Source organism: Alosa sapidissima, chromosome 8, assembly GCF_018492685.1.
Source record: "Alosa sapidissima isolate fAloSap1 chromosome 8, fAloSap1.pri, whole genome shotgun sequence".
Lineage (NCBI taxonomy): Eukaryota > Metazoa > Chordata > Actinopteri > Clupeiformes > Clupeidae > Alosa > Alosa sapidissima.
The window spans coordinates 34,971,341-34,984,023 of record NC_055964.1 but is presented as its reverse complement, the minus strand read 5'-3'; the positions used below and the strand labels follow the sequence as shown (position 1 = coordinate 34,984,023).

Genomic DNA, 12,683 nt, shown 5'->3' with positions numbered 1-12,683 from the left:
TGTTCATATATTCATATATATATAGCGGGGAAAATAAGTATTGGACACGTCAACATTTCTTTCAGTAAGTATACTTCCAATGAGGCTATTTGCATGAAATTTTCACCAGGCATTAGTATTAACTCAGATAATCCACTCATAAAAAAATCCAAACATTAATGTCCATAGGTAGAGTTATGTGTAATAAAGTGGAATGACAGGAAAAAAGTATTGAACACGCCTGCTGAAATTTCTTAAATACTTTGTGGAAAAGCCTTTATTCGTAATGACAGCTTCAAGGCATTTCCTGTATGACGAAACTAATCAGTCACAGTATTCTGGTGTGAGTTTGGCCCATTCTTTTAAACAGATAGTCCTTTAATATTGACTATTTCAGGGGTCCCTCTTGTGAATCCTGATCTTTAGTTAACTTCCAAAACTGTTCAATTGAATTGAAGTCAGGGCCTTGGGTCCGTGTATCATTCGTTCATTTGATATTCAATTGAGAATCCAAAATGAAAAAAACGAAAAAAGGACTTGTTTTTTCATTATTTGTTTATAAATGTGATACAAACCAACAAATAATGCTTTGTTTTTCAGACTTTTGATTTCATGATCAGATCAAAAGTAGAACGTTTAAAAAACGGCCTCAGGCCCAAAACTGATTTTGATTTCCGATTTCTGTGACCCGGAAATTATTTATTGACTTCTATTGCCAGCTGCTGCTTCTGTTTTGCAGTGTTAAATCGGACTAGGCCTACCAGACAATAGATTGACCATATTGTAGGCCTACAACTGCAAAGCCTTATCATATGCATGTTACATTCATGAAATGAAAAGTAGAACTTATTGAACAAAAATGGCAAATTACGCAGTCGGCTAAACATTTTAAACTTGCGCAAAACGGCATGAACCCAGCAACAGTGCGTCGCATAACTTAAAACACAAACTGAAGCAACAGCTTGGACAATCCTACTGCAAAGCCTTTCCTTCCATAGGCATGCAACGTCTATGACATAAAAAGTGGAATATGAACGCATTTCACACCTGACAATTAAACGGAACTGCCGCCTGTTCGCGATTTGACTGTTTATTGAGCTCTCAGAGCAGTGTTAATTGCGCATCTTTTTCAGATGGTGAACGTAGGCCTATAGTTGGACGGGCAGGACTGACAAGTAGACGGGCCTAGGCCCGCCTGTGGCTACGCCTATGGCTCGATTTGAATTATTTGCTCTGTTTGTGAATGAAGTTGTAGCCCCTCTTTCCTTTGATCAATGTGCTTGTTGAACGATGTGTCCCCAGTTTCCCTGTCATAGCTACTGTCTTTGGTGTAATCTCACCAGAAGGCTACTGCAGCTGGCTGCCTTCCAATGACGTTGGCGACAAATGATGATTTGAGCTGATAGATCTAACATCTAGGCCTACGTTCCCCAACATGGGCTGATACTACATAGCCTAGGCCAGTCATTACTTCTATAATGCTTTGGGCGAACGCGATGTTCATAAACGAAACAGGCATGAGAAGGGAGATGATTTTCTGTCGATTCAACTAAACCAAGTTTGCCATCGTTGCGCAAGTCGCCCAATTTCTCGCTATAGTTGTTAGACAATATTTTCTGTCACTATGGGATGGCCAAAATTAAATCTAGCAACAAAGTCACTGAATTGGCAACACTGAGCACTGACAGGTCTAGACCAAGAAAGTGACTTGGATAGACTTCCAGGTCACAGAAATCGGAAAAAATAAATATCAAAATCAGTTTTGGGCCTGAGGCCGTTTTTTAAACGTTCTACTTTTGATCTGAAAGCTTCTCTCAACCCTGCTCAAGTCGAGAACTACCGCCCTGTCTCACTACTGCCTTTCCTATCCAAAGGCATTGAACGAGCAGTCTCCAAACAGGTCTCTGACTTCCTTTCACAGAACAACCTTCTGGATCCAAATCAGTCTGGGTTCAAAAGCGGCCACTCTACCGAAACGGCTCTGCTGTCTGTAACAGAAGCCTTAAAAGAAGCCAGGGCGACCGCTCGGTCATCAGTACTCATTCTGCTTGACTTATCGGCTGCCTTTGACACGGTTAATCACCGTATCCTTCTCTCTATACTCGCTGATATGGGAATCTCCGGTTCTGCTCTCTCCTGGTTTGAATCCTACCTCACAGGACGCTCGTTTAACGTATCATGGCTTGGTCAGCTATCCGCACTTCACCATCTCACCACAGGGGTCCCCCAGGGCTCAGTGCTGGGCCCCCTCCTCTTTGCTATCTACACAACCTCCTTGGGACAGATTATCCGTTCGCACGGCTTCTCCTACCACTGCTATGCAGATGACACACAGCTCTATCTGTCCTTTCCACCGGACGACCCCCTGGTTTCAGCACGGATCTCGGATTGCCTTTCAGACATAGCTACATGGATGAAGGCACACCACCTCCAGCTGAACCTCTCAAAGACTGAACTGCTAGTCATCCCAGCTAAACCTACCATACACCACGACATCAACATCAAATTTGACTCCCTGTCTGTTTCACCGACCAGGACTGCAAGAAATCTAGGAGTTGTTCTTGACAACCAACTAAACTTCTCAGATCATGTTGCCTCAGTCGCCCGGTCATGCCGTTTTGCACTCTACAACATACGGAAAATCAGGACTTACTTGACTCAAGATGCTACCCAACTTCTGGTTCAGGCAATAGTCATCTCACGACTCGACTACTGCAATGCCCTCCTGACAGGTCTCCCAGCCTGCGCAGTGAAACCACTTCAGATGATCCAGAACGCGGCGGCGCGCCTGGTCTACAACCAACCCAAAAGGGCACATGTTACCCCGCTGCTCATCCAGCTACACTGGCTACCTATGGCGGCCCGCATCAAATTCAAGTCTCTAACGCTTGCCTACAAAGTAGTCTCCGGTTCTGCTCCCACCTACTTGAATGCCCTCATACAGACTTACACTACCTCCAGACCGCTGCGCTCCTCTGACGAACGACGTCTAGCTCTACCACCGGTACGCTCAAGCCAATCCAAACTTTTCTCATCTGTTGTTCCTCGTTGGTGGAACACACTGCCAGTTCCTACAAGGGCAGGGACATCCTTTTCCACTTTCAAAAAACTCCTGAAGACCCAGCTCTTTAGAGAACATCTACTCTCATAGCAACACTTACAACAAGTCTTACTGATCCTAGCACTCACCAGCCGTTTTAAACTGACAAGTAACTGTTAAAAACAGCACTCACCGACGCACTTATTCTTACTGTACTCTAATGTTTTTTTTAAACTGTCCTAAAATTGTGAGAATTGTTCTAAAACTTACTGTTTACCATGTTGTTAGTCGCTTTGGTTAAAAAGCGTCAGCCAAATGTAATGTAATGTAAAATGTAATGATCTGATCATGAAATCAAAAGTCTGAAAAACAAAGCATTATTTGTTGGTTTGTATCACATTCATAAACAAATAAGTCCTTTTTTTCGTTTTTTTATTTTGGATTCTCAATTGAATATCAAATGAACGAATGATACACGGACCGCCTTGATTTCCTTTCTCTGAAACCAATTGAGAGCTTCCTTTACTGAATGGTTTGGATCATTGTCCTGCTGGAAGGTCTAGCCATGTCTCATCCTCATCATCCTGGTGGAAGTAAAGATTCTCCTGGAACAAAATGACTCCATTCATCATTCCTTCAACTGTATGAAGTCTGCTAGTACCATGAGATGCAAAACAGCCCACACCATGATGCCACCACCTTTAAATCTCACTGTTGGTATGGTATTTTTAGGGTGATGCACAGTGTCATTTCTCCTCCAAATATGGTGTGTAGTATGACATCTGAAAAGTTCAATTTTGCCTGACCAGAATACATTCTCTCAGTATTTCATAGGATTGTTCAAATGTCGTGTAGCAAACTTTCAAGACATGTTTTTCTTCAGCAATAGAGTCATGTGGGATGAGCGTGCATAGAGGCCATGGCGGTGGAGTGCATTACCTATGATTTTCTCTGTAACAATTGTACCTGCTGCCTCCAAATCTTTCTGGAGCTTTCTCTGAGTGGTCCTTGGCTCTTCTGACTCCTTCTGACTTCCTGGTCAGAAATCTTGCAAGGAGATCCTGTGCATGGCCAGTTGATGATTCAGTGATGTTTCTTCCACTTGCAGATAATGGCTCCAATACTGCTTGCTGGATGATTCTGAAGTTTTGAAGTGCATCTGTAACCAGTTCCATTGATATGTTTTGCAACAATAAGGTTGCAAAGGTCTTGGGAGAGCTCTTTGCCTTTACCCATCATGAAATGTTTCTTGTGTGACACCTTGGTAATAAAAAACCCACCAGTATGTACTAACCCATCTTATATCAATTTGCACAGACAGGAGGGACAATTTCTCTAACTACTTATAGATTCCAGTTTGTTCCTTGTCATTCCTCGCCTTTGTGTACTGCTTCTTAGTGTGTTCAATACTTTTTCCCTGTGCCATTCCACTTTTTTACTCATAACACTACTTTTAGACATTAATGTTTGGATTTTTATATATGTGTGGATTACCTAAGTTAATACTAATATCCGGTGAAAATTTCATAGCCTCACTGGAAGTATACTTACTGAAAAAAATTTTTACGTTCTGTAAACATAATATAAATGTTTACGTTCAGTACTTATTTTCCCCGCTGTATATAGATCTCAGTCACTGTGGTACACATTATCTAGCCATTGCTTTGCATTCACACGTTTTGGCTGATAGTAAAAGTCCATCTCTGTGTTTTTCAAGCCCATGTTGGAACATGTGCGGATTCATCCGGAGTTGGTCACTGGAACCAAAGATACTGAGCTGGACCCCACCAGGTGAGTCACACCTGTGAACGCCTCTCATCAGGTATGGAAGAGAGGTTAAGGAATGGAAAGAGGAGGGCTAACCTGTCCGGTGGTCTGCCTTCTAGATGGCGGAGTTTTGAGACCCATGACATAGTGGTGGAATGTGCCAAGGTGTCCCTGGACCCCAAGGAGGCGTCGTGGGAAGAGGGCTTCTCCAACATGCCCGATGTCTTACCAGTCCACCTGAGCTCCCGAGCCCTTGAAGGGCCTCCCCTGGACCACAGTGCCTACGGTGAGTGACCCCCCCCCTCTCCCACCCTGCCCGCACGGCTATGTCAGGATTCAGTTAGTTTTGTTCTGTGAGTGGTCGATATGTGGAATTATTTAGGTAATCATTTAGGCTTTTCGTGTCATTTTGGAGCTATGGTATGATATGATAGTACTTGGTTAGTTTACACTGAAATTAGTTTTGCATCCCTGCGCAGCCAGTTCCAGAGAAAAACATTCAGATGCAGAACATACAGATCCACATACACACATAGTCCAACACATGTACCATGAAGCATTGTAGTTTATACCATGGTCTAGGTTGAAAAGGGTGTCGTTTAAAAAGTGATCTACTACACCTATGAAGTAGATCTGGTAAAAAAGTTTAATCGCCGTTCCATATCAATGCTTATGAATGGTAACTATAACAACGATAGTAGGACAACGGTTGAGCCTGGAGGCAGGCTTCGCAACAATAAAATCAACTGTAAACAGCTGAAAAAACGATTTTAGCTCTAAAACTCATTTAGTATTAATAATTGATTTCATATCTATTTATTTAGTGACCATGGTATAAACGGGATAATGCCCTTCGATGCGTCTATTATCAGAAATAAATGGACTTCGCGGACTTCGAGTCGGACGGTTCACTCCTCCGTGTCGTCCATTTATTTCTGATAATGGACACCTCGTCGGGCATTATCCCTTACGTGACCTGTGCATCCTGACATGTGTCATATCGTAAGGATGGGGGCGACGGCTCCTCACCTGTCCGCTTGTGTCTGCCTCTTCTCAGGTAGCCCCTGCGTACCTGTGCGGCCTCCAGGTGTGACCCCCCCCAGGCTGGGCCCAGCTCCCTCCTACACCAGCACCCCCCTCACTGCCATCCAGCAGGTGAGACGCCAGCCGACACCAGCACCAACCGCTGCTATGGCACGGTAACGGCAAGGCAAAGCAACCGCTGCTATGGTACGGTAACGGCAAGGCAAAGCAACCGCTGCTATGGTACGGTAACGGCAAGGCAAAGCAACCGCTGCTATGGTACGGTAGCGGCAAGGCAAAGCAACCGCTGCTATGGTACGGTAACAGCAAGGCAAAGCCAGACACCAACCGCTGCTATGGCACAGTAACGGCAAGGCAAAGCAACCGCTGCTATGGTACGGTAGCGGCAAGGCAAAGCCAGACACCAACCGCTGCTATGGTATGGTAACACCAAGACAAAGCAACCACTGCTATGGTATGGTAATGCCAAGACAAAGCAACCGCTGCTATGGTACGGTAACGGCAAGGCAAAGCAACCGCTGCTATGGTACGGTAACAGCAAGGCAAAGCCAGACACCAACCGCTGCTATGGCACGGTAACGGCAAGGCAAAGCAACCGCTGCTATGGCACGGTAACGGCAAGGCAAAGCAACCGCTGCTATAGTACGGTAACGGCAAGGCAAAGCAACCGCTGCTATAGTACGGTAACGGCAAGGCAAAGCAACCGCTGCTATGGTACGGTAACAGCAAGGCAAAGCAACCGCTGCTATGGTACGGTAGCGGCAAGGCAAAGCCAGACACCAACCGCTGCTATGGTATGGTAACGCCAAGACAAAGCAACCACTGCTATGGTATGGTAATGGAAAGGCAAAGCCAGACAAATGTATTAAATAAGTTAGAAATGCAACAGGTAAAGAGAAGATACAAATATAACTTAACGTAAGTACTTTTAAATGCTAAAGATGCAAAAGAATTCAAATGTTCTTTATGAAGTGCTGTAGGAATAGTGTGCGAGGTTACTGTTCAGTCACTGGCACCTGAAAGGGATCCTCATGCCTTGTGTATATTTAGTCACCTTATGCACAGACATTCTAGGTCTTCAGTAAGACATAAATGGATTAGAATATGAATCATGTAGAATAAAGTTCATGTTGAGATTTTTCGAGGCCTGCACAGATGGCCTTTATGAAAAGCACCATGATGCAGTCTGCCGTGATTTATATGCTGTATTTATAGATCCATTAAAAAGAGAAGCCAGTCAGTGCACTTCTGTTAGCAGCTGCATTGCAGATCGGTGGGGATATTGCCATGCTGATATTACCATGCTGTCAATGAGTCTGTGGAATGTGTTTGTCAGAGTTCTGCTGTTGCCATGGGAACTCAGGACTCAGGCTGGAGCCCTGCCTTGCACTGTGGGATGACCACGCCCCCCAGGGGAGCGTCCCCCACCAATCACGTGCCCCAGAGCACCTCCAACCTCTCAGGAAGAGTGTCAAGCACATCAGGTCAGCAAATGCCAGTCCAACACACACACACACACACACCATATACACCTGGGGAGTACACTAACATGCCACTCCACAGAGCGCACACACACTGTTGTCCCTGTGGCCTAGATCTGTGGTGTTGTGTGTAATGAGGATGGTCACTCTGCTCTGCGTGTGTGTGTCTGCAGTGGACGGAAAGCTGACCCCGCTCACTACCCCCGTGACTGGCCCTCTCTCTCCTCACCCTCCTCAGCCACATGAAGCTGAGCTCAGAAACCAGCCTGCCAGCATGGCTCAATGTCCACAGGTACACTATGCCTACACACACGCTCACACACCACACACACACACACGTACGTGTAAATCTGCTCTGCATACATCTTCATTTCTCCTCTGTCCCAAAGGATTGATGGACCTTGGGTCTTGCTGTGTGTGTTGTGTTGTGTTGTGTTATTGTTGTTTCATAAACATATAGAATTGTCAGAATATTAATCAATACAATTAGTATTTTAATTTTCTCAAACAAGGCAGTAAATAGTATAGAGGATGTTTGTTTGTTTATGATTAATTACACCACTTCTTTGCTCTTTTTGGCAGGATGATGCAGTGATTGACAGCTGTCAATCATCTGTCTTGCAAAATAATATGCGAGAACCCAGTGCCTCAGAGAATTTGACCTGCTCGAGTGAGTGTGTGAGAGAGAGAGAGAGAGAGAAAGCATGACTGTTTAACAAGTAATACTGCAGAATCAGTCTTTTTTTTTATCAGGAAACCAACCGTTTGGCCTCTTCTCTCCTAACGTTCTCTGCTGTCCTCCTGGCCTGTAGGTGGTGCTGGTGAGCAGGAGAAGTCCCTCACTCTGCCTGAGGTGTGTGCCTTTGTTAGGGATCAGGAGGAGGAGGAGGGTCCGAGAGAGGAAGGTGAGTTAGGAACGTGTTCCTACATTCACACAAAGATGAGCACGGACAGAAATAGAACATGGCAGCAGACCAACACACACACCTGATATAAACACATAGTGTAGACCAACACACACACCTGATATAAACACATAGTGTAGACCAACACACACACCTGATATAAACACATAGTGTAGACCAGCACACACACCTGATATAAACACATAGTGTAGACCAACACACACACCTGATATAAACACATAGTGTAGACCAACACACACACCTGATATAAACACATAGTGTAGACCAACACACACACCTGATATAAACACATAGTGTAAACCTCCATACAGGTATATATCGCACAAGCTGTATGGTCACACATACATGCACACACACACGCGCACACACACACACACACACACACACACACACACACACACACACACACACACACACACACGCTCCAGTCTTGTCCCTGCCTTATTTCTCAGTAGTGCTTGTGCTAACTGTGTCCCTCTGCTTTGCCCAGACGCTATGACTGAGGAGTTGCTGAGCCTTACGGACAGTGATGCCAGCAGCACCTTACACAGACGGGACACCATGTTCTCCCACAAACGGCCATCCAAGGCTCGGGTCAAACCCAACTCCACCGAGCCCGTGTGCGTCGGCGCCGACACCCCAAACTCGCTGTCCACACCAGAGCGACCCGACTCTGGTGCGGCTTACGAAGGCCAGCGTCCCCCGTGGTCCACCTGGCCCTGCTTCACCCCTTCAGAGAGCTCCTGGTGCGACGAGGCTACCCAGCATGCACCTCTGCCGTACGAGCCCCTGTTTGACCTGGCGCTGCCCAAAGCGGCCGAGCTGTTCGTGGAGCGGCGGACGGGGGAGGCCCGGAGGCGGGGGGGCGTGGCCAACAACAGCGCAGGAGACGAGCAGGCGATGGGGTCCGCAGTGGCCAACTCTCCGCTGGAGATGCTGGACCTGCTCATCCAGCAGGGAAGCGCCAACCACGACCGCAAGCTCAGGAGGTGAGGACAGGGGAGGACAGGGGAGGAGTGGAGGAGGGGAGAAGTAGGGGAGGAGGGGAGGAGTGGGGGAGGAGTGGATGAGTGGAGGAGGAGGGGATGTAGACGTTGTAGGCGTTTGTCTTTAGGGCTCTTATTATGCCTGATGGGACAAGAGCTGAGTTAGAGCTGTTTCATGTTTAATGATGTCGTCAACTTAGGAAGTCATTCCTTAAACCGTGTGTGTGTGTGACAGCAGACTGATGGAATCAGAGGTGTGTGAAAGTTAATGATGCGGAATGAGCAGCTCTCTTGTGTCATTATCTTAACTGTTAAACGAGTCTGCCCTCTCTCCCTCCTTCTCTTTCTTTCTCTCTCCCTCTGTTTGTCTCTCTTTCTCTCTCTCTCTCTGTCTCTCTCTCTGTGTCGGTCTCTCTCAGATTGTCGATGCCGAGCAGGCCAGCTGAAGGTCCGGCCCCTGGGAAACAGCAGCAACATCAGCAGCAGCATCAGCAGCAGAGTGTTAAAAGCAAAGGTAGAGCATCACCTCACCATCACCTCACCATCACCTCACCATCACCTCACCATCACCTCACCATCACCTCACCATCACCTCACCATCACCTCACCATCACCTCACAATCACCTCACAATCACCTCACCATCACCTCACCATCACCTCACCATCACCTCTCCCCTGGCTGCCCTCCTCTCAGACCACTCTGTTCTAAAGCAGCGCTCCACTCTGTTCTAAAGCAGCGCTCCACTCTGTTCTAAAGCAGCGCTCCACTTTGTTCTAAAGCAACGCTCCACTCTGTTCTAAAGCAACGCTCCAGACCACTCTGTTCTAAAGCAACGCTCTAGCTTCTTGGAGAGACCAGCTTGTTTGGCGTCCACCCTAGAGTTAGAGAAGAGGAAGCACGCCCTTCTCTTCTCTGGTCAATAAGTCTGACACAGTTATATGGGGCATTGCTGGACAGGTCACCTGTAACGTGCTGACCAGGGTAGATTATTACTGCAATTTACTATTTTCAATTTGCAGACAGGGTAGAGGGGGGCCTCTCTCTCTCTCTCTCTCTCTCTCTGTCTTTCTCTCTCTCTCTCTCTCTCTCTCTCTCTCTCTCTCTCTCTCTGTCTTTCTCTCTCTCTCTCTCTCTGTCTCTCTCTCTTTCTTTCTCTCTCTCTCTCTCTCTCTCCCTCTCCCTCTCCCTCCCTCTCTCTGTCTCTGTCTCAGTGCATCCTGCTCTTCAGGGACCTAAGCCTAGGGTGTTTCCCATCACTGTCTGATGGATCTACCGAGTTTAATGAGTCACACCAGGGTGTCCAGCCAGTCCAGATTAATGAGTGTCATCGAGCACGGAGGAGAGGAGAAGAGGTGAGGAGAGGAGAGGAAGGGAGAGGAGAATAGGTGAGGAGAGGAGAGGGGAGGAGAGGAAGCAGTTGCCCCGAGAAAGAGAAAAGGTGATGACCATCTGGAATGCATCAGGCAGACTCGTATCCTGACCGTTGCATCAGACAGACTCGTATCCTGACCGTTGCATCAGACCGACTCGTATCCTCACCGTTGTTTTGCACAAGGGACAGGAAGTTGGCAAAAGCTGCGTCCAGCTGGGGAGGGCATAGCAGTGTCTTATACCTCAAGACATGAGGTCATTTCCTGAACCCTTTCTCATCTCTCTCCCACCCACTTCCTGTCAAATCCTCAATCCTATCTAATGCAGATTGAAAGGCCCAATTGTTAAAGTAGCACAATGCAGTGCTTTTACCATGAAATGAAGGCTTTGTATGGAGAATGAAGAGAATATGAAGAAGAATGCATTCTCTGGCATTGCCAGTGGGTGCCCGGAAGCCTTGATATTGCACCATGCAACATAGCTGATCGTGTAGGATCATGACCCATTTAATTGTTTTTCTGACAGACTGGGTATCGACTTGGCGTTGAATGTTGACGTCAAGGGGCATAAATATCAATTCTTCCATGGCGTTGCTTTAAGAAAAGCCCAATGGTGAAAATAGCATACAGCTTGTGTAGCAGTTGACCTTGCCTTAGTCTTTTGGCCTCTGCCTGCATGAGCTGTGTTTGTGATACGACTGGACCAACCTCTGTCCTCTACCCGTTTGCAGACGTGGAGGAGTTGCAGCACCTGCGCAGTCAGGTGCAGTTGCTGCACACGCAGCTGCAGTTTGAGCGCCACAAGAGGGAACAGCACGCCATCCGCAATCGACGCCTGCTGAGACGCGTCATCAACGCCACGGCGCTGCAGGAACAGAACGTCTCCATGGTAACGCCACCCTCGGCATAGCCCAACTCCCCGGGAAGCGCCCAAAACAGCCACTTTAGCAGATGGGCTAGACATGTGGTCTGCCTGCTATAGATTGCAGTGTTGTGTAGATATTTATAGAAACATGCATTAACCAGGCTGTCTGAGAACTCATCGATTGCTATGTTTTGTTTTCTGTCTTTCTTTCTTTCTTTATTTATTTTATTTTGGGAAAAGTAACAGAAAAGCAAAAGTAGGTGTTTTTGTAGCAGTCCATTTGTAAATGGGCTATTTGATGAAATGCCAGCTCTGCCTGCCCCTGGCCGTAGCATAAGAAGCTACTGTAGCAGAGGCCTGTGTTGAGCCGCCAAGCTACGTAGAAACTACAGTGGGTCCCTGTTAAGTTTGGACGGGTTCCTTCAGGAATCACGCACCCCATTTTCTCAGCAGAAATGGCACAAACTGCAGTTGACACAAACAACCACAAGGTGTCACTTTGGAGTTCTACTACTAACTACTGTAGATGCCAGGAACCCCACAGTGGTGGACATCCTGTATCATCTGTCACCAACAAAACAAGCATCTAGACTTAAAGGCACACTATGCAGGTTTTTTTAGCTTAATATGCAAGTTTTTTTAGCTTAATGTACCTTCATTTACCAGCTTCAGGGTCATTGGAATGGTTATATGACTTTTTTCGGGTTGAATGGTGGCCGTCTCGCTTCCCCCAGAAAAACCACCCTTGCAGCTGTGGGCCGGCGGGCCGACGGCCTCAGTGTCAGGAAGTATAACAAGTGTAACGAATTGCTGTACTGCATTCAAATACACATACACGCCAGGCACCGGCTAGAAAAAGGTAGCGATGGAGTTTCTCAGACTAACGTTATGACAGAGCCAGCGAAAAAGAAGCAAAAACCGAGAAAACAGTAAGGAAATTGCCAATACTGCATAGTTTACCTTTAAGAGTCTACAAGTGTCCAGACCCAAGCTTCTCACTCGGACATAAGGCCAGTTAAACTAATAGTTCATCAAGGAGTTCTGGCATACAAGGGTGCTGCAACATTACAAGGGCACCAACTGCGCATGGACAGACCACAAGCAGAATAGAACAGCGTGCGTGCGTGCGTGCGTGCGTGCGTGCGTGCGTGCGTAAGGCAGGCTGCTTATTTCCTAAGCCTGTAGCTTTAATCACTTCCCACAGCCTGACTATGAGTCTCTCT

The 12,683-nt window shown here is 46.8% G+C and overlaps 1 protein-coding gene across 1 annotated transcript in view; it reads left to right on the top strand.

Moving 5' to 3' along the window:
• The window catches only part of tsc1a (TSC complex subunit 1a), a 29,395-nt gene that overhangs the window by 7,998 nt on the left and 8,714 nt on the right, over positions 1 to 12,683 (top strand). The window contains exons 7-16 of the mRNA XM_042100531.1: positions 4,737 to 4,810; positions 4,906 to 5,072; positions 5,844 to 5,941; positions 7,167 to 7,314; positions 7,485 to 7,603; positions 7,894 to 7,981; positions 8,124 to 8,216; positions 8,728 to 9,226; positions 9,643 to 9,737; positions 11,327 to 11,484. Coding sequence (XP_041956465.1) covers positions 4,737 to 4,810; positions 4,906 to 5,072; positions 5,844 to 5,941; positions 7,167 to 7,314; positions 7,485 to 7,603; positions 7,894 to 7,981; positions 8,124 to 8,216; positions 8,728 to 9,226; positions 9,643 to 9,737; positions 11,327 to 11,484 — 1,539 coding nt within the window. The remainder of the gene's footprint in view (positions 1 to 4,736; positions 4,811 to 4,905; positions 5,073 to 5,843; positions 5,942 to 7,166; positions 7,315 to 7,484; positions 7,604 to 7,893; positions 7,982 to 8,123; positions 8,217 to 8,727; positions 9,227 to 9,642; positions 9,738 to 11,326; positions 11,485 to 12,683) is intronic.